The 24172-nt window shown below is 37.6% G+C and overlaps 1 protein-coding gene across 12 annotated transcripts; it reads left to right on the plus strand.

Moving 5' to 3' along the window:
• Positions 1-23608, plus strand: CRYZL1 (crystallin zeta like 1). 12 transcript variants are annotated; one of them, XM_069785199.1, is made up of 15 exons: positions 1-125; positions 1136-1217; positions 1626-1697; positions 4456-4533; positions 5059-5131; positions 5784-5828; positions 9931-9999; positions 12045-12178; positions 12996-13107; positions 17028-17051; positions 18192-18290; positions 19021-19142; positions 19608-19713; positions 21405-21450; positions 22147-23608. In XM_069785199.1, the coding sequence occupies exons 3-15, from the start codon at positions 1632-1634 to the stop codon at positions 22244-22246; spliced, it is 1074 nt and encodes a 357-aa protein (XP_069641300.1). In that variant the 5' UTR covers positions 1-125; positions 1136-1217; positions 1626-1631; the 3' UTR covers positions 22247-23608. The 12 variants fall into 12 exon arrangements, with proteins under 12 accessions (XP_069641300.1, XP_069641303.1, XP_069641298.1 ...); XM_069785202.1 differs by having other exon boundaries at positions 1136-1205; XM_069785197.1 differs by lacking the exon at positions 1-125 and adding an exon at positions 431-502.
• The last annotated feature ends 564 nt before the right edge of the window (positions 23609-24172 follow it).

A 24172-nucleotide genomic window follows, 5' to 3' on the forward strand; every position in this document is an offset into this window, starting at 1 on the left:
CCGCCGGGCCCGCTCTCTCTGGGCGGGGAGGGAGCGGAGCCGGGGGGAGGGGGCGGCCGGGCTCCCTCCTCACCTCCAGCGGGACGCGCCTGTGGGAGCGGGCGGCCCCTTTATTTTGCATAAGGGTAATTCAAGGCAGCGTCTCTTCCTTCCCTCACCCCCCCTCCCCCGCCACCGGCGGTGTCCCGGCCGCCAGCCCCGCTCTCGGGAGGTCACACAGGGCAGCCGCCGGGCGCTGTGCCGCGCAGGCTGCTGGGCCGCGTAGTCCCCTGCGCGGCCCAGGGGCGGGGTGGAAGGAGGCGCCTGCTCCCGCCTGCTTCTTTTGTAGCGAGCGACAGCCGCCCCAGCCAATCCTGCCCCTCTTTTATGCCGAGTGGCGGCCGCCTGGCCAATCGCGAGCTCGCGTGGGGCCTCTCTGGCCGCAGGGGCTGCGAGCGGGGCGTGGGGGCGGTGCCCGCGCTCGCCGGAGGGCGCCGAGGTGGGAGCGCCGGCGGAAGTAACGGTTTGTCATGGCAACCGCCGGTCTCGGGGTGGTGGCGCTTCCCAGGGACTGCCGGTGCGTCGTCTCGGCTCCCGGGGAACTCTTCCCGCTGGGGGGTGCCTCGGGTGGGGTTGGGGCCCCTCACTTTGGCCTCGTCTCTGCGCGGGTTTCCTCGGCGGGCGCTGAGGAGCGGCTGCGGCGCCTGCCGCGGTGCGGAGGCAGAGGCGGGCGCTGGTGAGGTCTCTCCCGCCCAGCCGCTCTCCGGTGTGGTAAAGCACCGGAATAATAGCGGCGGCGCGGCCGGTGGCACTAACGGAAGCGGGCGCAGCTTGGCAGCTGCCCTCGGGCAGGGTGTGAGCGCTGGGGCCGCAGCGAGCCGAGAGCCGGGCGAAGCGGGCCGGCACCGCCGAGCTCGGGGCTCCCTGCGGGGCCGGTCGGGGTTGCGCCGGGCTCCGGCTGCGGCGCTGCTCCGCCTTTCTGAAAGGCGAGGTGCCTCGGGGCGGTCCCTTCAACCTCGGGCGTCCCTGAGGGGTCAGTGCTGGCCGCCAGAAGCAATATAATGGCCGTATGGTTTTTCTGCCTGTCTCCTCTGTGCTTTTCTTTTTCCTGTAACTTGAAGAGACTACTTCTGAATTTTTTTTTTCTCTCCAAAAGACTCTGGTTTGTTGAGGACCACACATGCCAAGGTGGGAGAGGAGACCGACAACTCGAGCTGTGATTTTTAGTTAAGTCATATGTAAGGTTCCTTGTATTCCTGTATCGGTTTTATTGTCCCGTGCACTGCATTTGTCTCAACTAGTCAAAGTGTGTGCCTTCCAGCCTGGGTGGCAAACAACCCATCTACAGCATTGGACCACCAATCAGTACATCCTGTGTATCATTCATTGCCTTTTGCTGTACATACTTGGTCCCTAGGATTTGCTATATTATGGTCAACCATACTGATGTAACCAGTTGCAGGTAACACCATATCTTGCCTTATCTGTTGATCTGTTTTGGAACTTGTGTATTGGAAGGAGCCATAGGCCCTGTGTTGCTTGCAAGCAATCACTGTTCTGCTTATAAAGTAATGTAAAGCTTTAGTTACTTGTTTGTGCTATAGATATTGCACGTATTACAGCTTGGTTGCTGTGTCTTTTTTCAGATCACTATGAAGGCCTTGTATTGTCAGCAGAATTCACCTGGAGAGGAAATGACATTTGTTTTGCAGGAAAGAGTGAGTTCTGATCATAATAGCAGTATTAATCATTCGGTGAAAGAAGAGAGTGTGGCTGAATGCCACAAGGGAATTGAAATACCTAACTCTTCTGTAGGCTTAAAAAAGAACTGGTGTAATACTTGCACATACAGGCAGGTAAATGAAAGTAGGGGAGGTGTATTCTACCATCACCATGCAGCACTTGGCAAGTCCAGTGCTAGATTTCTCTGTGCAGTTTTGGTGTCCGTATTTTAAACATACGTTTTGTAGGCGTACCAAATGAACCCTGGCTTCATCTGGATTCACATTTCCTGGTTGGATTTTCTGGTCACTGAAAAAGTAGAAATATAACTTGAGAAATTTATCGTGTTTGGAGTGTTCCTACTCTTATGTTTTTTTCCTTCTGCGAGTTCTTTGCTCTTAGTGAGGATTGAGATCACAGTGCAGCCTTTGATAAGTCTCCTTTGTCTAGCTACCTGTTTTCCTACAACTTAAAGGAACAACAAGACAGTTGATGCAGTATGGGCATCTGAACAGTAGAAAAATGCTTACGTGGTTTTGAGGATGTGAATCTGTGTTCTTAAATCTCCTATAGGTACAAAATAAATTATTATAAGTACCTGTGTACACCTGTGTAACATAGGTACCTAATTATACCTGTGAGCCATATGTCAAAACAAAACAGTGTAGTACTGGTGAGAATCTTGCTTGGGCAGCAGTAAGTCCCAGTAGTTAAGCACATCTAATGAACTGCTTGAAGAGAAGGATGCAATGAGATGGGTGATTTTGATACAACCAAGGTGCGTATTCATGGGGCAGTCTTAGATCTACTTAAACTGATTGTGAAATTGAGCTTTTGCTGAAAAGGTTTGTTCACCTTTCAGCAGCACATTTTTGTTCTCTTCCTTGTAATGGTTTTAGGAATCATGCAGATGTAAGGTGAGATGGATCAGCTTACTTATCCAGGTAAACACTAGTAATTTGTTACAAGTTAGTTCACATCATTGTGATGGCTCCATGATTGCTAGCTCCAACACAAAGGAAGGGATGGGAATATGTAGATGCTGGCAACAGCTGAGCCAGACAGCTCTGGTACAGTCTTAGGTAAGCTAAAGCAGATCTTGAAACCGCACTCCTGTGCATAGGATTTGTCTGCTTGTTTGCCTATTTAAATCTCTTCAGACAGGAACTGATTCTGCAGGTGTCTGTGTAATGACCAGCACTATGGAATCCTCATCTTAAAATGAAATAAATATTGAAAAAAGTGAGGAAACGGAAAGCTAGGTGGCTGAGGAGACCTTAATATAATAGAAGGTAGATAACGAAAAGCCAGTAGTTTGGATGAAGAATTTGCATAGCAAACCTTCCTTAGGTTTAGCTTGGTCAAGTCATAATAATGACATATTTAAATTATGAAGGCAGGAACCAGTTAACAGCAAAAACATTTCATCATCTCTTTTTGTTCTTAAGACTTGTATTCCTTTATAAAGAAAAGCAAATTTATTACATGCATTGTAGCAGTACTTGGGTTCACTGAGTTATGCATACCAAAAGATAGTTCCAAAAGACAATATAATCTTAAATTTACATAAATTACATAAGACTTTTAGAATCTAACTACTTTTTTTTTTTTAAACCAGAGATGTCGTATTTGTATGTGTTATGGTGGTATATGTATGTGGTACATGTTCAACTGTTTTGTGGAACAGTGAGAACCCACTTCTGTTTGAGGAGCAGGAGGTCAGTCTGACTGGCAAAATGCCTTGCAATTTTAAAGCAACAGCATGTGTTTAACTCAGCTGGGGCGAGAAAAAGTTCAGCTCAGTATTCCTTGGACAGAGGTTACTGTTCATGTTGCTAAGCCTAGGAGAAAAGCAACAGCTGTTTCTTGGGAGGAGTTTAAAAAAAAAATCAAAGAAAGCTTGAACACTTAAGAATATATCTTAACTTCATAAGTAGAAACAAAGCACTCTCGTGACTTTCTGGTTAGTGTTTCACTTTCAATTGCAACAGACATCAACACTGCAGACTACAGTATAACATGGAAATACATGATTTTGCCTCCAGTACCTGAGGTAGCTATTCAACAGCTGTGTGGAGTCAGCAGTCCAGAACTCGACTTGGCTGATTAAATACTTTAAAGTAGCAGCACTCAACTACTTAAAATCATTTCACATATCAATCCCAAAACTGAAAGCTGAAATAGTAAGAGGAGGCTTCATTAGTACAATGCTTTTGTATGTGAGGTAGCCGTCATTTGTCAGACTTAATACCAATTCTTAACACTGCTTTTCTTTGACATCGTCTGGACTACTTGGACATTTACCTCAGTAAGTTTGTCAGTACAGTATGTCAGACATTCATGTCAAAATTCTCTTAAAATTCTCTATCACTCTTGCAATATAGTTTTAATATTAAAGATCTGCTTCCTTCTATTTGTTAGACAGACAGTAGGGGGTAATTACATACTAAAATTGTTTCAGGTAAGTGTGTGATATTTAACTTGCAGAAAAAAAACCGAGAAAAATGTTAGTGTCTGTTAAAGTTTAGTAAGGTCTAGTGGTCAGTTTGTAATAGTAATACACATGTACTCAAAATGGTGTTGTAAATTCATTGTGTTATCAGTTCCCTTTTCACTGAAAAAAAAATTCTTTTGTTGTGACTACAAAACAATCTAAAACAAAGACTGTGGAAAAGTTCTTTCAAGAGCTTGAAAGGATCCTACTAGCACATTCATGTTGTATTGTATAATGTAACGTCTGTAAATCTGTCCTAGGAAAACCTTCCTCCTACAAGAGACAACGATGTGAAAGTACAAGTTAGAGCCTGTGCACTGAGCTGGATAGATACAAAGGTATTTGCTTATTTTTTTTATAAAAGCTAGAGGTGTTTACAGTTTCCATTGAAGATCTAAGCCAGGGCCTTAGCCAGTAATTGGCACAATTCCATTTATGCCATCTGAGGATATGGCTTTACTGCTGAGAAAGAGGGCACAGGATTGATGTGGTATTCTTACATATCTCTTGAAATAAAAAGCACCTGATTTGGTTCCTAACTTATGGAGAAAGATCAGTTGTCATCTGTGAGTTCTCTTACAGTACATCCCTTTTATCATCCTCTGCATACTGACTTTAAGTCACAGTTTGGCTTGCCTGTTAATAACTCTCTTTTTTTTTTTTTTATATGCTTCTAAATTTACATACAGAAAATCAGTGCAAAGTTTTAATATTAAATGAGGAATGTGTGTAGTTTTTTCCCCCAAATAACATTTTGGCAATGGCCCAACTTTCTTACTGTGAATATCAAATATTGTAAGGTGATAATAAATATGCAAATTTTGAGCCTTAGTAAGAATGTTGTAACCTTTATTTTCATTTAGCTTCTGTCAGAAGTTAAACTGGAGAAGGAGCTTCTCCCTGTTGGTCGAGAAATTTCTGGAGTTGTATTGGAAGGTAAGTTAGTATAATTGTCTTGTGAGGGTATGGAGCAAGAATTAAGGTCTGGTAATCCAGAACAAATAAATACTGTTTGTATGGTACACCTTTAATAGTAGGAACTATTTGCTTTCTTAATGAGGCTTTTCCTAAGTCAGTAATGATACTGAAATGAAAGTAAAAAAAGGAACTGAACTGCAATTCCTGCATATCTGTTCAGAGTTTAAAAAAATAAAATTGCATGGCAGCTTGCTAAATAAAATATACTGAGATCTTAAGATATTACTTGCACATGCTATAACAATCTTTTTAATTTATTTGTAAAAATTATTTGTTGGAATGGTGAAGACAAAATAATGTTCGGGAATTTCGGCAGTGTTTCACTGACACATCCACCTTTGATGTGTAGTTTAAAGCCTGGATCTTTCAAACACACATACGTGTGTGTACTTGCATGTAACTGTTTGTGGATGGGGTGCCCAAGTTTAGTGAATTAAACATTTGGTTTCGGTATGTGCATATTTAACAGAAAAAAAAAAATTTCACTAGCAGGGTGTATTTTTAGTTTTATGAGCTAGTGATAAACAGTGCTTTCAAATGGATGTTCAATTTCAGCTATAAACATTTATCTTCATACCTTCTTTCATCCTTTTCATATATTCTTCATGAGTTGGAAGAAAGGTGACCTTTTTTCAGCCAGATGATGAAGTGGTGGGTAAGTTAATGCTTGCTTGCCTTATCAACTAACACAATTAGTAATTTTTTTTAATGAATGGCTGAGGTTATAATCACTGCTAAAGCTACAATTAGACATATATTTTTCAATTATTCAACTAGTGTCACATGAATACACTCTTATAAATGAGAATTCTATTCTAAAAGTGTTCTCTTATGGAAGTTTTTGGGTTATAAGTATTGAAGTTCAGGTCCCCAGCTAATGTCTGTCATAGTCCTACTGCATTCACCAAATCTAAGAATATACACCTGGGTCCAATTAGCCATGTGGAGTGAGTGTTCTAAAGGCAACCACCTGAATACACACATAATTATTTGTATTCACAACACCATCTTGATGTAATTAATACATATCTTTTGATTTCTGTGGATGATACAAAGTCTAGGCTTATATTTCCTGCCTTCTTGAGGATGTTATAAAAATATACTTTTAACTGCTAGTGATGAATCTCCTCTTCAAGCATACTGAAGACTGTTCAGTTTCTTAGAAGTCACATCAATTCCTGTTTGAGTAAAGAAATTAAGAGTGGTCCTAACTTAAACATGCAAGTAGGTTCACCAGTTCTACTGGATTTTCTGAGTTGCCAGAAGCAATGCATGTACTCAGGCATTTTGCTAAATACAAGACCACATTTAAAAAGAAACACTGATTCAAGCTGCTCGTTTTCTAGAATCTTCATTTTTACTGCACGTTAGAGTTCTTGAAAGTGGACTTGTTTCCCCCCCTAATTTAACCACAGGAAGTCCATGCTTTATGATCCTGTTATGATATTACTGTCAGAGAAGCCCATCAGAAAGGCAAGTGGTAATCACTGTACTTTTTTTGTTTGTTGTTTAAAACAGACTTCCAGTCAAAAATCACACAATGTGTTTGGGGCTTTTCTTTTCCTGGTAAAACTGTGGCAGACCTTTCATATCATTAGCTTAAATCTCATGGAATAAGATGTGTGATTATAACTATTTATTCACCACAGAAGATGTAATCCTTACAGTTGGGAATAAATATTCCATTTTATGGGGTACAGAAGTGGCTTTGCTTTGTTCAATAAAGTAGAACAGTTATGGCCAGGCATTTTCTGGTCTTGCATATGAATTAACTTTGAACTATGAATAGTATCATTATTGTGAACAGTATTTGGTTAAATATCTTACTGGCATATGCTGCATCTGTTGAATATTTTAAAACAGTATTTGTATTTCAATCACCTTCTGTTGTAGCTGAAGGAATACAGTTTCAGTAAGTAGTTGGGGGGGGGGGGGGAACACCTCTGACAATATGTCAATGGACCTGAGAGGTCTAAGTGATGTTCCAAGTGGCTGTGGGAGGGTTGGGTGTTTTTGTGAATTAAGACTTCATTCCATTTTTGTTAATTCAAATATAGAATTAGTAGTTTGAATCAACTGAGCTACTTCAGAGTAAATCTGACGTTAAGGGAATGGAATCTCTACTTGGGTCATGAAAGAAGCAGATTCATTTTATCTGAGACTTCTATGGTCTGTGGTTTTCATTCTTCAATACTGAGTGTTTGCAAATGCAGGTACAGAAAAGTTAGAATTACATGTATGGAAATGGGAAAATGAAGAAAACAGCATCAAATATTTTTAGCCCTAAAAGAAAGAAAACCCACTTCTTTAAATACTGAAATCTCATAGCATTCCCTTTCAAACAGCTGTTGAACCTTATGCATCCAATATAGATGCTGTAAAGACAAAAGATAGGAGTGAAATATTTCTTTTATGGTAAATCTTTCCTAACAAGCACACTTCCCAGTTATGTTGCTGTAAATTTATACATAGTTAATGAATGATCAGATTGGAAAGAAAATGAGCTGTTGCCAAATGCTTTGGTTACCTTTGTGTTTAATAACATCAAACTGTCCCAAAATATACAATTGTCATAAAAATATTTCTACTTGAATTTTACAAAAAAGCCTGTCCTTCTATCAAAGAGTATAGTCCTGCTACATACTCCTTATTGAGTTTAAGAGTAATAATATGGTAGTACGGCCCTTATTAATGATTCTACTCTTTTTCGTGTAGGAATAGTACTGTGCTCACTGGAAGTACTTGGTGTGTTAAATAATTAATCTATTCCTAAAATCATACCAGAATTGTTTCTTGCTTTTAAAGTTTTTCTGATCCTTCTTTTATCTTCCAGAGGAGACTTCTTTGTCTATATAATGTATTATCTTATACATAATTGTTTGTTTGGTTAAGAAAAATACAGTAGTAAAACCTCAGACCAGCCAAAAATATTTTGTTTTGAGGTACATTCTTGACTTTATTTCAAAGTTACAGTCAGTTTTATTTGTTGCTCTCAGAATCTTTTAGCAATCAACTATGCCAAGTGTCTCATTAAAATAAGTGCAGGGAAAAATATTCTGACAGTTAAATTGGCCTCAAATACTTGGCAACATGAACCTAAATATAAACGTAACTGTTTAGATTTACTGGTGGTTAGCCATTTTGCGTGTCAGTTCTTCCATATGTCCTGTTACTGAATACATAAATAATCAATGCACAAAAGCCCTATGCTATGTGGAGTATTTCTGACAAGTAAGGTGAAAAATCTAATTTTGTATTTGTATCAAATGCTTGATGTGTATAGCATATGTAAAATAAAGGTCTATACTTCATGTTGGAGCTTCTGTAAGCATTGTGAGGTATACTAAGGGGCACGGTTCTTTAAGATGCCTTACGCCTTTCCCTTGGTATAAGGGTCATGTTTTTGTGAATGGTTTTAGAGACCCTGAAATCAATATGAGTTGACAGTAATGTATAATAACTCCTTGGAGGCTGTCTTGAGTGTTAGCAGATAATGTGACTTGTTCCTGAACTTTTGTGTCTGTCAAGAAAAGGAATGTCTTTATATATTATTCATTCTGTGTTTTGCTTTACCTACAGTAAGATGCTAGAATGCAAACTGGTTTAGGTGCTAAGGCTATTTTAGTTTACTATAAGGAAATTTTTCTTAACACTTGAAATATGATGTTGTATTAATCATCAAAATCTGAATGATGCTTTAGGATAGAAGAGATACTTCTTAGGGACATTCTTTCATACATGTTTATATTTTGTATGCTAAATTAAAGGATTAGAGGATGACTTAAGTTACAAAAGTAAGACAGAAGTGATAGTGATGTTGTAAGAAAGTGTGTTCTGTTCTGAGATTCTTGCCATTCTTGCATTATTTCCTAATTGCACAATAGCTGCTGTAGATAGCCACTTTAGACTTTGTATTTTTCTATAGATAAGCCGTTGAGAGCTTTAGCCAAATTTGCTAAGGATTTTAAGCCAAAGCCCTTGCGTTGGTCTAAATGGAGTATAAGATTTGGATGAGAGAGGGGAAAAAGATACTGTTTTACTGAGGATAGAGGGTACATATAAGTCAGAAGACTGATTGGCTGCCAGAACCTACTGTTCATGACTCTCCTTCTTTGCCCAGTGGAGGAAAAAAGCACTGTTATGACCAGGATGGTTTTCTTTTTTCTTCTGCCTGTTCTGTGTTTGCTTTCTCTGTCTTCCATGGGTGTTATTTTTTCCTTCAGTTCCTCTTTTCTCTTCCAACTTTTTAAAACTTGCATTCATGCATTCTTGCTTGTTCTGCTTCTTTCTGTCCCTTTTTTGCTGCCTTTGCTAACACCACACGTTATTAGGATGGAAGAGTAGAAGTATCTGTAGTGTGGCTTGGTCTGTGCCCATCTGCAATATGAGAGCTTGATTTTCTTGTTAGCCATGGCTCAGAGTAGAAACAGGAGCACTCATTAGTGTGAGAGCAGTGTGAAATGAATTCAGACATGACCTGACAAAAATTAAACATACCAGTAGCAAAAAGCACTCAGTAGTGTCCCCATTCTTTCTCTCCCCAACCCCAAAATGCTCTTTGGAGCACCTTTGGAACCCTCTTGTGCACTGTGCCCATAGATATTACAGGTTGTTACCTTGCCAAGTTTTCTTAACCTGTCATAAACCTGACAAGAGGGCAACTGACCAAGTGGGACTAGTAGTTTCATTAGGAGCTTGCTTTGGTTATAGTGTATGCTTGTTTGAAATTAAAGGTCTATATTAAAAATTTTTTTCAGGAATTTTGCCCCTGGATTCCGAAGAGTCTGGTCTTTGTGAAGTTATTCTGGTTCATGAGCATTATTTGGGTATGTGGTTCATATATTTTACTAATACTTACATTTACTCTATCTTTAGACTTCAGTTTAGCTTTTCTAATAGGGAGCTAATTAACTTGGACCTCTGGGCAAACTTATTCTGTACAGCAACATTCAGACATTCTGTCTACTCCACCTGTTCATAGAACCTTTGAATACTATGTACTCTCAAGGGCTTTATCTTTGCTGTTATCATTCAATGGGTTAATGTTTTGCCTAAACCACATAAGCTGACTCTCTTTTTTTTTTTTTCTTAAACCCGCCCCCCATTCTAACTTCCCTTTTTGTTGCTTCATTGTCTTTCTGCTTTTTCCTCACCTCATCTGTCACAAAATTAAATAAGGAGAAATTTGCTTTTTTTTCCTCACTTTGACTCAATTTAGGAATATCACTTGTGACTGGACTAACAGATGGGATAAAATTAGCAGAATAGAAGCTGGAGAAAAGAATTTTCAGGGAATGAGGATCAGGGAAAACCTAGTATTGAAACATTCTTTTCAATTATTGTGAGTTTCTAGTTTCCCCCTTTTGGGGTATAGAGTGCTTTAATGTGTAGAATACTAAATTTGGAAATCTCTGTGCTTCTGCCAACAGTTTGTTGTGTTACTTTGAGCAAGCTACTCTTTTGCTCAAATTAGTTTGTATTGTGTTTCTGTGACTGTCCATTAATTCAACCTGTGTAGTTATGAGGTGACTGCTTTAAATTTGTTTGTACCAAAACCAAATCCCTACTTTTATTGTGTAAAATATCATAAAACATCCTCTCCATGTTTTTTTTTTTTAATATATTTATGAGAGGCAAACAAGTATTATTTATGTTGACTTGTTTGAAGATGAAATCTTCCTGACTAGCTATGACAGTTTTTGCAAAATAGGTCATGGACTCATGGAGATGAAAAAGTAAGGTTTATTCTTTCTAACACTTAAAAGTACAAATCAAGCAAAATGAAATATAGATGTCTGTGCTGCCTTATCACTATTTACAGTAACTATAGGCAGAAAATATTTCTGACTTTATATTACCTTCAGTAGCTTACTTTGTGCTAAGTAGTATGAACTAGCACACAAAGTGATAATGCTGGTAATGATCCCTAGAATTCTTTTCCAGCACACTGATAAATGATCCCAGGTGATCGCATTGCTTATGTTGTTTTATAGGTTCCCCAATTCAGGCTAAACTGTCAATCCTTATGCTTAAAGGGACAGACCAAACTTTTCCAGTCTTACCTTTCTAGTGTGCCTCAAGAGGATTGTGCTTACTTAGTTCAGTTCTGTGCTAGACTCTCAGCTGGGCAATGATGATTTTCTAGCTTAGTATCAAGGTCTCTGCTAAATCATGTAAATTGCTTACAGTAAAAATGGTGTTTGAACTTGTGAATTCTAGTTAATACAGTACTTCATTAACGTTATCTCCCCAGGCTTTTAAGTGTGAATAGAATAGGAAAACTGTTAAGTGTCTTGTAGGTAGAGACAACAGAAAATGGAGGTGACAAATAATGTTATCATGACCTTTATCTCTCTTAAAGTGTGTTATAACCTCCAGAAGCTGTTTATACCAATGGATTATGAAGTAGAAGATTCTAACCTATAGAGAAAGAATTAGGAACTCATGAGTTGGAACTCGCATTATCTGTTCTCTGTGTCAGAATTATTTTTGTGAAGAGACCTCTTCAGATAATTTCTGTCAGGAGGTTATGGTAGGAAGTGTGTTTTTTCCTGTTTAAATACTGTATTTGTATTTGAACTTGCTCACAAGAGTGCTGCAGAAGCAAACTGATTATTCTTGGAATGACAATTGCCTTTTCCAGTTTGACTCTATGTAGCTGACCTAATGCTGCCATGAGCCACAAACATTGCAGTATTGCCTTTGTGAAATAGATCATAATTACACCTGTAGATGATATGACTTCTATAATTTTCTTTCATGTTTTAGAAATCGATGAAGTCTAAAAAAATCATTCTGAGTGAAATGTCAGGGACTTGCTGGTTTTTTCCCATCTGTTTTTTTTGTTTGTTTGTTTTTTCCCCAAACTTAGTTCGTAAACCAGAAAAAGTTTGTTGGGTTGAAGCGGCTGGGACTGTTCGTGATGGTGTCCGAGCATATACAGCTTTACACTACCTTTCCCAAGTCTCTCCTGGAAAAACTGTCCTTGTAATGGATGGAGCAAGTGTAGGTAACAACTGTGCAATAATAACAATTTCAGAACAGAATGTTTACCTCTGCCATAAATAACTGTCTTATCAAAACAATTGGATTTCTTACAACATACTAAACTTATAAGCCTTGTATTTTTTTTCCTGGCAGCACCCTTAACTTAATGCATTAATAAGAAAGGCCCTCCCACATAAGATACTGAGCCAAGAATACAGTCCTTTACATGTTGTATGGATAGTGAAGAGAGGTAGTTCTTTTCTGGTGATTTACATTGACATAGTTTTACCCTAAGCCCTCAGGTATAACTGGAGGAAAGTGCCTTGATTTTTTATTCTTTTCCCACCACTGCTTTTTAACTTCTCTTAGATATAAATAATTTCATTTGCATTACTGCAATCTTTATTGCTAATGAAGATGTGGAGCTTGCCTCAGCCAAGATTCATTAATGTAAATGTAGCTGGGGCTTTTTCCTTGGGAGCACTTCTTCCTTCAACAAGCAAGCCCAAAGCTACATGTTAAAATTGCAGTTATGGCACTTGCGTTATTTAAAGTAGAATGTGAGCTATTTTGTTGAAGAGGAGAGCTAGTTAATTACTGAAAGTTTGTTCAGAGCTTCCCAGTCAATGAAAAGACTTTTTTGGCCTCACTTAGAACAGAAGCATATCTATGAAATATTAAAATTCTTGGTTCAGATGTGTTTTACTGAAGGAGTAAGTTCATTTCTGGATACTCTCCTGACTTCTCTTGAATGTCCTTTGCAGTATAATCTTTCTTAAACGGCATCAAATTGTTGCTGTAAAAAAATTGATCTACCTTTTTTTTTCTTCTGCAGCCATTTGGTACAATAGCTATTCAGTTAGCACAACATAGGGGAGCTAAAGTAATCTCTACTGCATACAGTCTTGAAGATAAGCAGTACCTGGAGAGACTTAGACCTCCTGTGGGTAAGTTATATTCTTCAGTGCTAAAGTTTACGCTAAAAAATGTCTCAACATTTTTTTTTTTCTTTTTATTCTAGAGACTTATTTCAGTAGCTGAAAACTGAAATACAAATTTATAAATAGTCTAATTAAATAGTTTTAAAATTTATTCTGTACTCCATAGGTATTTAATTTCTGGTTTAGGTGTATTTAATGGCATTTTTATTCTTCATTTAAATTGTAATGACTGTCTCTCAGTATTTTCCATCTCACAGAATAGTGCTTGAGTGCTGGCTTTTGGCCTAACTACTCAAGAAGTCTTTTCATTTTATAAAATTGTTGCTTGTGAAAAAGAAGAAAGCATTAGTAAATCACCAGTATCACAGTATGTAATCTAGGTACCTGAGCCAGAGTTCAGATGTAATCATATACTTGAGATACAGTATTCATCAGACTCAAATTACTTCTAATAGTATTTTATCAAGCTGTGTGGCAGCTCAGTTTCAAGTACTGTCATAACTGCAGCTGGATGTTCAAAGGCTCTGCATTTTCCTATTTTCTAAATGAGCTTTGCATTAGACATAATAGTTGCATTCATCTATGACTTCTTCCATTTCTTCCCTTTGATACTGAAGTTTTCTGGGGTTTTTCCCTGAAAGTAACAGTGGTATTTGGACCATGGGAAAATACTCAACGTAGAAGCTACTAGCATCTTTCCTGATCAAACTTTTTTCTTTTTTTGATGCTGCAGAGTGGAGGAAAGTAGAATATGTCTTTATTCAGACAGTTTTAAAATAAAGGATGGCATTGCAAAGTCCAGTTTGATTGCGGTCCATGAACTTTGCTGTTCAGTGAACACAAGGTTAAAACTAGTGTATGGTATTTCCTCCTCAAAATGCAAAGACTGCAACAGTATAATCACGAAGTTTATTTTTCAGTGTATGATTTTTGTTGTCATTCAAAGAAGTATACGTAAGAGTAGCTGTGTCCCTTATAAGAATGCTGTTATGGGGGAAAGCATTGTGTAGTCAGTTATCACATCTACATATATTACAGTTGCATCAATCAAAATATATATGGGCTAAGTTGAGATCTGATTAAAAAGATTATGTCAAGGTTAACTGTCCCTGACTCTGACTCCTTTCTCCTTTGTTGTTTTGCATAGTAATATTGTTAGCAATCTTGGCTTTCCAAATGGAGAATTAGAGCAGTTTTCAAATCTCCTCTCTTGCTCTTAGTGACTCCCTGAAACCAAGCATTGCTGATATGCAGGTGCACATAGTATTGTCCTTGTGTTCTCCCTGCTGGCTCAAGAACAGTAAGCTAGCAGAGGGACGAAATAAGCCAGAGAGTTGCTCTTCAGACACAGAGAACAGAGTTCTTGTCAATTTTAATTCCTTTCTGGCTTCCAAGAACAGAACTGGCAGTGGAAGCACAGAGACAACACAGTGTGCATGTGCATTCTGGGGCTGCACGTTCACACACATCTGCAGCGTTGGGGAGTGATTCACTTCCAGCCTACCAAGTGAGTATTTAGCTCTTCCAGTAGTGGCTTTGGAGTGCTGATAATGCAGCAGGAAGTGGAGTGCTGTGCAGAGGTTATTACACAAGAGCAGGGAGACAGACATTTTTGCTGTCTGACCTTAACAATCTTCAACAGGGAACTGCAAGGTTTTGTGTTGGGAATGTAATCATTTCTTCTAAGACCTGGCAGACTTATTTCTGTAGATTTTTATATTACCTGTATTTTTTTGCAACTTCACAAAAAAGCTATTTTCTCCTTTTCTTATTTCAGAAGTCTTTTTTACTGTAATAGTAGACATTACAGACATCAGAACATAAAGCATTTTTGTGAATGCTGTTGACATGTAGAGGTTTGATATACCAGCTGTTACAGGGTGAAAGAGTAAATACAAAAGACCTTAAACCTCGCTTTGTAATATTTTATGGGTATATTTTGCTAATGATATGAAAACTTTATTAGCCAAGAAAGGACTTTGCAATTAATTTGATTATCATAGTCCTGTCAGCACATATTCATATGACTGCGGGTTGCTTGGTGTATTTACTTTTTGCTGGCATTTTTAAGTTATATGAATGTTAATATAAAATAAGTGCTCTAAGTAACCCAAGCATAGCTAGCTATATCTATGCTGGCTCCTAATGTCTGTTGGTGGAGGCTTCTTCAGTTTTGTGCTTGTTTAGTGTTTTCTTTGTTTAGTTTTTAGCAAGAGTCTATCAGTTGCCAATGAAGAGCAGTTTGTGTTATCAGTGTATAGCATAACTAGCTGCTTCATAAAATGGCTGAAATAACCATCTTTTGTAGTGAAAAGGCCATTGCTTATATTGCTCATGTATGTGCTTGTTTTATAGCAATAGGAGTTTCGTTTAGCAGTTTGGCAAATATTTGTGGAACATAAACATTAGGGGAAAAAATTTAATGCAATTGTACCTCAAATAAAGAGATATAACCTGGGTACAGCATTAAGAAGAGAAACAGTTTGAGTGTAAAAGCAAAAAGCCACTGTTTCTGCGATTTGGGGGTTTTTGTTTTGTTTTTAACAAATATGATTCCAGTGCCTGAAGTAGAAGTTCCTGTTAATGTTTAAGGATTCATATTTAGACCAACAGGATGGGGTCTTTGCATGTCTCCAGTAATCTCTGGAGTAAATATAATAATAGTATGAAGGAGGGGATTATAATAAATTTTGAAATTTTAATGCCCATATGTCAGACTAGAGACACAATATTACATAAATAATGTGATGAGTTTCTGTTGGAGAACAGAAGAATAAAATACATATACACACATATATATTTCTTCTGTTCCCTAGGTTACCCCCTTCTTTTTTTTTTTTTTTGTTTGGTTTGTTGTTTGGTTTTTGGTTTGTTGGTTGGTTAGTTTGCAGTTGGTTGCTTTGGGTTGGTTTTTTTTTTTCCTTTAAAACCAATGTTGAGCTTTCAGGGGATACGTTTCTGGTAAGAACTCATCGGTGATTTAATGGCTCTCTTGAACATGTTCAATAAACCAAGTTGCAGATCTTTTGTGTGACAGTTTTTAAACTCTGTAGCTGAACTTACTGGGTGAGACTAAACTCTGGTAGCAGGTTGTGGAAATATTGATATTTCTACTTCTCACCAACAGTGAAAGAAGAGAGAAACGGAAGCCTTTTTGCCAGTCAGAATAATGTTACTTTAGAAGTTGTGCAAGTCACAGAAGAAGAAACTGAACTAATTTACAAATGTTTTGCGCGAATTTTTGTATAAATGACAAAGGATTATAGAAAATTATAATTTGTTGCACAGCCTTTTCCACAGTGCAGAGATATTGTTACAACATTTTGCTAGGAAGAAAATTGAATAGGATTTTGATGAGTACTTCTTGAAGTATTGTATTGAGTTAAGTAACAAAACTGGAAATTTTTGCTAAACAAATCAGAAAATAGTCAAACTGATTAAACTGTTGCCTTTCTTTTTGATAGTCAGCCTTTGGGTCTATTAAATCAGAATTATTCTCAAAAAGTGAAACTATTTGCAGAAACTTTATACCATGTTAAATTGCCATGTTAAGAAAAACCTTGTAACTTCTTGACTGAAGAAACTAATAAGAAAAGGATATTATGGGGTTTTATTTGCATACAGGAAATGTGACTATCATTATTAAATTAATGTGACATCTCTATTAAATTATGACCATGTGTGTTCTCTTTAGCCAGATAATTTGACTTCAGTGAAAAAATTGAATGATTGACCTAAGAATTTGAATGCATCTTATGATTTGATTGGAAGGGGGAAAAAAACAAAACAAAACAAAAAAAACCAAAAAAAAACCAAAACCACAACTAAAACCCAAAGCATTAACTGAGTATTTGTTAATACTTTTCTTAATTTTCTTGCAATTTTTCTTCTCCCCTTCCTTCCCATCCCCCATGATTAAATTCAAGAAGGTATACGGCAGCCTTTAGTGGGTAAGTACACGTAGAAAATTTGAGTTTAATCCATTATGCTTTGGAAATGTACCTCCAAATTTATTTGACATTATTTCAGTTATCATTTTGCTGAGAAGTCTTTGGCCTGGTAGTTTCTAAATGTTTGTTCTCATGATTATGAAACAAAACTAAAAAACTTAGCTGCTACTTCTCTGCCCTAGTTATTCCTGATTCTGTGGTTTATCTTTATAACCATCTATAAATACGGTGTTATAGATATATGAGAACAAAATGTATTAGTGACTTTCAGTTCAGAAATATTTTAAGAGGACATGTAAATGCTTCCATCTAAATATCTATTTAATGACCCAGAGAGCCATTTAGAGGTTAAAAACATCATGCAGAAAGTAATATATTAATAAGTTTATCCATGCTGTGAGATAAGTTACTACGCGTTGTTTTAAAGAAAAGATGGCTATAGTAAGACTAAAAGACTTGCTGGAATCATAAGAATAGTCAAGTCAGTGCCTTGTAAGTGACTGAATTTATTGCATTTTTACATGTTTACTTCTGACTTGCACTGGGAGACAGGGCTCCATGCCAGGGAGAATAGGTTTTTGTTTCCCTCTATGATGTGGAAGCAAGAGATGGGCTCTGCAAGGGACTGGCAGGAAGTGGTGGGTTTTATGTAGAGTAAGGGAAGAAAGCTATGCTTGGAAAACTCTCCCAAAGCATTACTGCTATGGTTATTTGATAGATAAAATTTGAAAGTTGGAAGATGTGAAATAAGGTGCCTCCTTATCTTTTGGCCACTCTCTTTTGCTTCAATAACATGTCTAGTCACTCCAGAACTTGCTGTTTTTGAAGGTGCTTTTAGAAAAGAAGAATAGCAAAGAATGAACTTACTGAAGGTTTTCTAATTCTTCTAGTGGCATACTTTATCCTTTTTGGCCTAAACAGACTTGTGAGTTTTACTTCTGCATTAAGCTAATACATATTTTTTGGTGTTGATCTTGCACTGTATTGGGAAGTGAAAAAAAACTCTTGGTGAGTTTTTTTGACTTAGCTGCAAAATTGCTTGCAATACTTTCAGAAACTAAAAACTTTCTGTTCTGCTCTGAATGGAAACTCTACATTTTTTTTTTTATTGTAGTTAACCAAATATAATGCTTTTTCTAGCTCGAGTGATAGATGTGTCAAATGGAAAGATAGATGTGGCAGAAAGCTGCTTGGAAGAAACGGGTGGCCTGGGAGTGGACATTGTTCTAGATGCTGGAGGTATGTAACCGATGAAAATCGGTCTGCAGAGCACCATTAGGGTTTTTTTAAATTATTTTATTATTATTTCCAAGTAATATAGGTGGAGGCTGCATCACCTCAAACGATTACATTTAGTTGCTTGTTCTTATGCAATTTTATGTATGTATCTTTATTCAATAGAACTCCTTAAGATCTCTTTAAGATCTCCTCATATCACCCTCTAGTGGAAACATCTAATACTGTTAGTCATCTGCTAAATTTGTCTGAAATTCTCCTCTATATAAAACTGAAAAGAAAAAAATGTGTTTAAAGAGTAGAGCTGTGACATCGTTTATGCTACTGTATTTCAATATAAAAATTATGCCATAATCGCCAGTCCTGTCAACCTGTATTCTAAAACAATTGGAATAGTTGAAAACTTGGAAGTTGCTATTTTTAGCTAAAATAATTGAAGAACTTCTTAGAGTTCCACTGAAATGTGTTAAAAGAAACATATATCGAATTTCCTAATCTTCTGCTTTCTCAGATATTCTCATGTGACTAACAGCCTAATTTAATTGCAGTGCTGTTCCAAACAGCTGCCTTTCATTGTATTCATATGCATATATTGCAACTCATTTGTATCTGAAGACATAGGACTGTAAAGAATCCCAAGATACGTGGTTTTCAGTACAGGAAGAGACGGGCATTTCATTCTGAACAGAATTTTCTTCTGAGCTCAAATGAATTTGTTCTCCCCACCCCCCAGTGAAATTATATAGTGCTGAAGATGAATCAACTTCAAAATCACAGCTGCTGCCTCATAAGCATGATATCATTACTCTTCTTGGTGTTGGGGGTCACTGGATAACAACAGAAAAAAATCTTCAGGTAAAGATACTGTGTCAGTAAGTTAGTTTGTACCACAGTATATATATGTGGATGTGTCTGTGAGTTTCTGTCATGACCGAACAGTTCCCCACTGTTAAGTAATATCAGTTTTCACTTAAGAAAATTTTCACATCCAGAAAATGAGAAGTATACAGCATTAATAATAAATGTTTTTATTTTCCTTTGGGGCAATTTTGGGCTGTCTTCTTGGACATGATAGTAAGTTATGTTAATAGCTTGGCTGTACTGACATTTTAAAGGACCTATTTTTTTTGGCTCAGGGTATTAAACAGTTTGACAAGACAGAAAAGTTAAAGCTGTAAATATTACAAATTTTCTAAGTTTTAAGAATGGGTGAGGGGTGGGGTTTTGTTTGTTTTAACCATCTATATAAAATAACCATGTAACCTTTATTTTTTTGTAGGAAAGTATAACTAAATAACATTTTTCTTCAATTTGTTTAAGCTGGATCCTCCAGACAGCCATACCTTGTTTCTTAAAGGAGCCACAGTCTCCTTTCTGAACGATGAGATATGGAACTTGTCCAATCTACAGCAAGGGAAGTATCTCTATATCCTTTTGATGGTCATTTTGAATACTGACTGCTAATATGAGTGGATGGAAATATAACTGAGAAACCAACTAATAGATTTTCTTCTACTCAGTCATGTAACCACAGGCTTAAAGGTCAGCACAGTTAAGCATACAGTGTAACTAAAATATAACATACACTTATGTTTTAAAACAGTCTCTGCATTCCTTCTAAATATACGTCTCTATGTGCTTCATTAAAAGCAGTGCTGAAATAGAAAACACACATTCTGGAGAAAATGCAGTATTTTGGTTCAAGATTGAACCAATTAATTGAATATTTGATTCTATAAGTTTTTATATTATGCATATGACATTCTGAAATTTTTTTTTTTGTTCTTTTGGGCAGTAGGTGCATCATCTGTAAATCTTAATGCAATCGGTTTAACTGTAAAAGTTAAAATATTTTGGCTTCATAACCTTTTCCTTATAGGCAATGTTATGTACATTAAATTTATTGAGCAAAGATGTGGGTGTGGGAAGAGGAATACCTCCTTCATTTGCATTACCTACATTTGGTCTTAAGCAGCTGGACTCTGAGCTTTCTACTAGCATAACAGTTTTCAGTGGATTGGTTCCAGTAATGGAAGCTTTGTCTGTTACAGCTTTAAGGACCCTCCCTGTTCTGTACTGCACTGCAGATTATGAGATCTGCTGAATCACTTTTGCAGTTTAGCAGAATGGCAGAGGCAGGTGAGGATTAAGTCATTATATTTGTGAAACGACTAACTGTACTGCAAGGAAGTCCTCCCCTCCTCCACTAAACTGCAAAGTACATTAGGCAAGGTCAGGCACACTAAGGAAATATTTATGGGATGCGGATTGTCATGAATTGTTTTGGAGTTTGGTATTTTTGTTGAATGCATACTGAGTAGTTACCCACATAAAAAGTAAGCTGACTAAACAGTAAGATTTCTTATATTGTCTCCTGGGGTATCTTTAATAACCACAGCATGTTTTATCACAACAGGCTTTAAAGTTGAAAGGAGAAATCTGTTTTGGTTTTGAGGGTTTTTTTGGATCTATGTATCTTGTGAAATTCTTGAGCATATGGCATTAATATCATCTGAAGAAATCACAAGGTGATCGCTTTTTAAAACGGCTTGAGCTTCAAATATTAACCAGATTGCTCTTAAAATGAAGGAAGGAACATCATTTTTTGAGCTGTATATAAAGACTCATCTGTTGCATTGTCATGAGTGTTAGTCATTAACTCAAAAGATCCCTTACAGATGTGTAGTGGTGCTCCAAGAATTTACAGACTCTACTATGTTCCCAACTTTATTTTTACCACATATGTCTATATGAATAGTAGGGATAGTTAACTGGTACTGGTAAGTCCGTCATCTTCATTCTGCACAAAAAATGCAACTGCCGTTCTGATTGATTAGTGTTGTACTAGTATGGGCTGCGTTTGTCAATCTTAACCCTTTTGCTTTATTTTTCAAAATTCTGTTTTCCATATGTCATTTCTGCATACTATTTCAGGAAAGGAGGTTTCTGATATATAAACAAGTGCATAAATCTGATACAGAGATGGGAATTAAGGTTAATTTTCATTTTGCCTTCATTCTGCTGGTTTTGTATCAATACAGAGCTCTTGCCAGCAAATGTGATTATAGAAAGATGCATCTGTAGATATGTTGCTACCTTGACAGTCCTCTTAGATACCCATCTTAGAAGATATAATGGAGAAATTATCAAGTAGCATTTTCAGGTGAGAAATGTCTTTTTTTTTTTTTTTTTTTTTTTTTTTTAAATTCAGTATTAGAGTAGAAGACTCTTGCCAGCACTTTACTGCATATCTATATTGGGATGCTCAGGAAAAGATGCCTCACATTGTTTACATAGAGCAGTTTATTACAAGCAGAAATAGACCATATAGCAGGCTAAGCACAAGGAAATTTGGTAAACCCCATGATTATGCTGTATGTCAAAATTTAACAGAGGCAGCACATTCTTTTCTTGGTGGAGGAAGAGCATATGTCTGGCCGCTCTGCGTCTGATTGAGAAATGGCGTTGATTGTAAAAGATGGTAGGTCTGTCATACTCTTCTGAGAAGAGTGACAGCTTCACTAGATATGAAGACTCACATAATAAGGTGGGAATGGAAGATCCTTTCTCTTAACGCAGGGTAACTGTATTTCTGTTGACCAAAAGCCTCACCACTACCACCTTCCCCCCCCTCCTTTTTTTCCCCTGTAAGAAGGATATCTTTTAATTAACTTCTGTTTCTTGTTTGCTTTAGGGCTCTTCCATTTTTCTGTGAACCCAAGCAAAGCTGTAAAACTTTTATTTTGTTTAAGGAGTAAAGTTTACATAGTGAAAGTAAAGTCTATAGCAGTAGTCCTGCAATATTTCTGTTGATCTGTGCATGCTCACCAGACACTTCTGACATATTGTTCCATTTTAGGCCTCAGCTGGATGAACCAATCCCATTGTATGAAGCCAAAGTTTCTATGGAAATAGTTCAGAAGAATCAAGCAAGAAAAAGACAAGTCATCCAGTTCTGACACACAATTTCCTGATTTCTAAGCCTGTGGAAGATAAAGAAACATAATGTATTTGAGAAGTAAATTAGTGTACACTTTCAAATAATTCTGTAACCACAAGCTGAAGATCTTTTGTACCTCAGCACAAATGGTCTGTGAAGCTCCTATGACTTAAGGGTGGGGTTTTTATCCACTTGAGCAGAATGTTCCCATCAGCAAATTCTAAAGAGGCAGTCTTGACATACAAATCTTGTCTGCCCTGCCCCAATTACAAATGTCAGTAACATCTACAGGCAACCTCAGTTGCTGTTGTTTTTCAACCATAAGAAATTAAAGGGAAAAAAAAATCTGGTGTTTTTTATTAGTCCTCCCTTCTCCAGCCCCTACCGATAGTCATCTTAAATATTTACCTTTTGCTGTTGACTGCATTGAGACTGAGCACTTTCTGCGTTACATTTAAAGTCTTCAATCCACATTTTAAATTGTTATTTAATAGAAAGACAGGCAAAACCATCAGAACTGGCAAGGATGCCAGAGGGGAAGGATATGGTACTGACAGTAAGAGTTCTCCCCACAGATAATTTTCTTCTTTTTAGCAAACAGGCAGTAAACCTAGTAAATCTAGAATCATTAAGCTGATATGATTGTGTTATTCAGATGTTTGAGGCACTTTTTGCGTCTCGTCACTGTAATGTTATCTTTGATATCTTTCGAGTAAGACCTTCCTATGCTGTGCACTTTCACTTCCCTTCTTTTAACCTCAGTCCTATGCCTAGCACTGCTCAAATCTGTTTATCCAACATTCTCCATTACTGTGAACCATCTGCAAATCAGCAGTACGGAAGGAACTGCTGTTTTTCTTTCTTCAAAGCATGTGGCTTCCTACTTGCTCTTAGTTGAGAGCAAAAGTATTTTTTCTGTTCAGCTGTGCTATTTATTTTCACTGTGCGGATGGCTCAAACAGTAGACCCTAGCACTTTAAACAGTGTAGGAAGTTGGAGCATTTGAGTGAAAATTGATTATCTAGAACCATGATTAATCTATCTTCTATCATTCACTGGACTTGTAGTAGGTTCTTGATAAATGATGCAAGGGAAGCATATGAAGTCATGAGTAAATTTTATTTTACTACTAATGTGATGTAATGCAGCCTTGAAAATAACTGATGCTTTTATGCATATTTGTACACACACGTCTAAAGCATGTGAATCCTCTGTTAGTTTGACATTTATTCTGAAGCTTTGTACCCAGCTGCTGCTTTTTCCCGAGGTTCATTTTAGTTTAAATGTTTACAAAACAAAGTAGATCAGAGGAAACAAAGTAAGAGTTTAAAAATAAGGTTCAATAAAACAGGCACAACCACTGACAACACTCCAGAAGAAAGATTTTTATAGTATAGTTTTTATTTTACTAGATCTTTTGTCAGTAGCTACGTTGCTCCTAACTACATATATAAATGCCTTTTGAACCCCTTGTACAATAGACTAAGGCTAGCAATTGCTGAAGTGGTTTTAGTCTTTCAGCTGGGTCAGGTTATGAAGCGCCTGTCTCTGTACTTTGGGTGTTAAGCTGCCTATTGGTGCATTTAGCTGGCTGAGATGTCTCGGCATTTTCTAATGCTCTTTAATAATGCTGGCTTTAGATTTGCATGTGCTTGAACAAGAGGGTTCATGAGGCTCCCTAAGCAATTGCTTCCTCTTTTGCACAGCCCCCGACAGAAGACAGCAGAAAGTAGTTTTGAGTGTGAGAGCAAGGATCCCCGGGTCTGGGGGGAAAGGCTGCCAGGTGCTCGCCTCTTCCTTTGTAGCTTCGACAGGAGCGTCGCATGTGCTTTGCTGCCGAGGCTGCCTGTGGTCTCCTATAGCGCTAACAATGGCGAGAGGCACGCCAGGAGCCCTGCCAGCTCAGGCTGCTGCCCAGGTGCTTCTGCTCCGGTGAGCTCAAGCC

Source organism: Haliaeetus albicilla, chromosome 6 (assembly GCF_947461875.1).
Source record: "Haliaeetus albicilla chromosome 6, bHalAlb1.1, whole genome shotgun sequence".
In the NCBI taxonomy this organism is placed as follows: domain Eukaryota; kingdom Metazoa; phylum Chordata; class Aves; order Accipitriformes; family Accipitridae; genus Haliaeetus; species Haliaeetus albicilla.

What these genes read in the sequence shown, in the direction of transcription:
- CRYZL1 (XM_069785199.1), top strand. Translation starts at nt 1,632, where the DNA reads ATGAAGGCCTTGTATTGTCAGCAGAATTCACCTGGAGAGGAAATGACA. An exon ending in GAGACTTAGACCTCCTGTGG is followed by an intron (nt 13,108 to 17,027) that starts GTAAGTTATATT and finishes ATTAAATTCAAG; the next exon opens with AAGGTATACGGCAGCCTTTA. An exon ending in CATTGTTCTAGATGCTGGAG is followed by an intron (nt 18,291 to 19,020) that starts GTATGTAACCGA and finishes CCCACCCCCCAG; the next exon opens with TGAAATTATATAGTGCTGAA.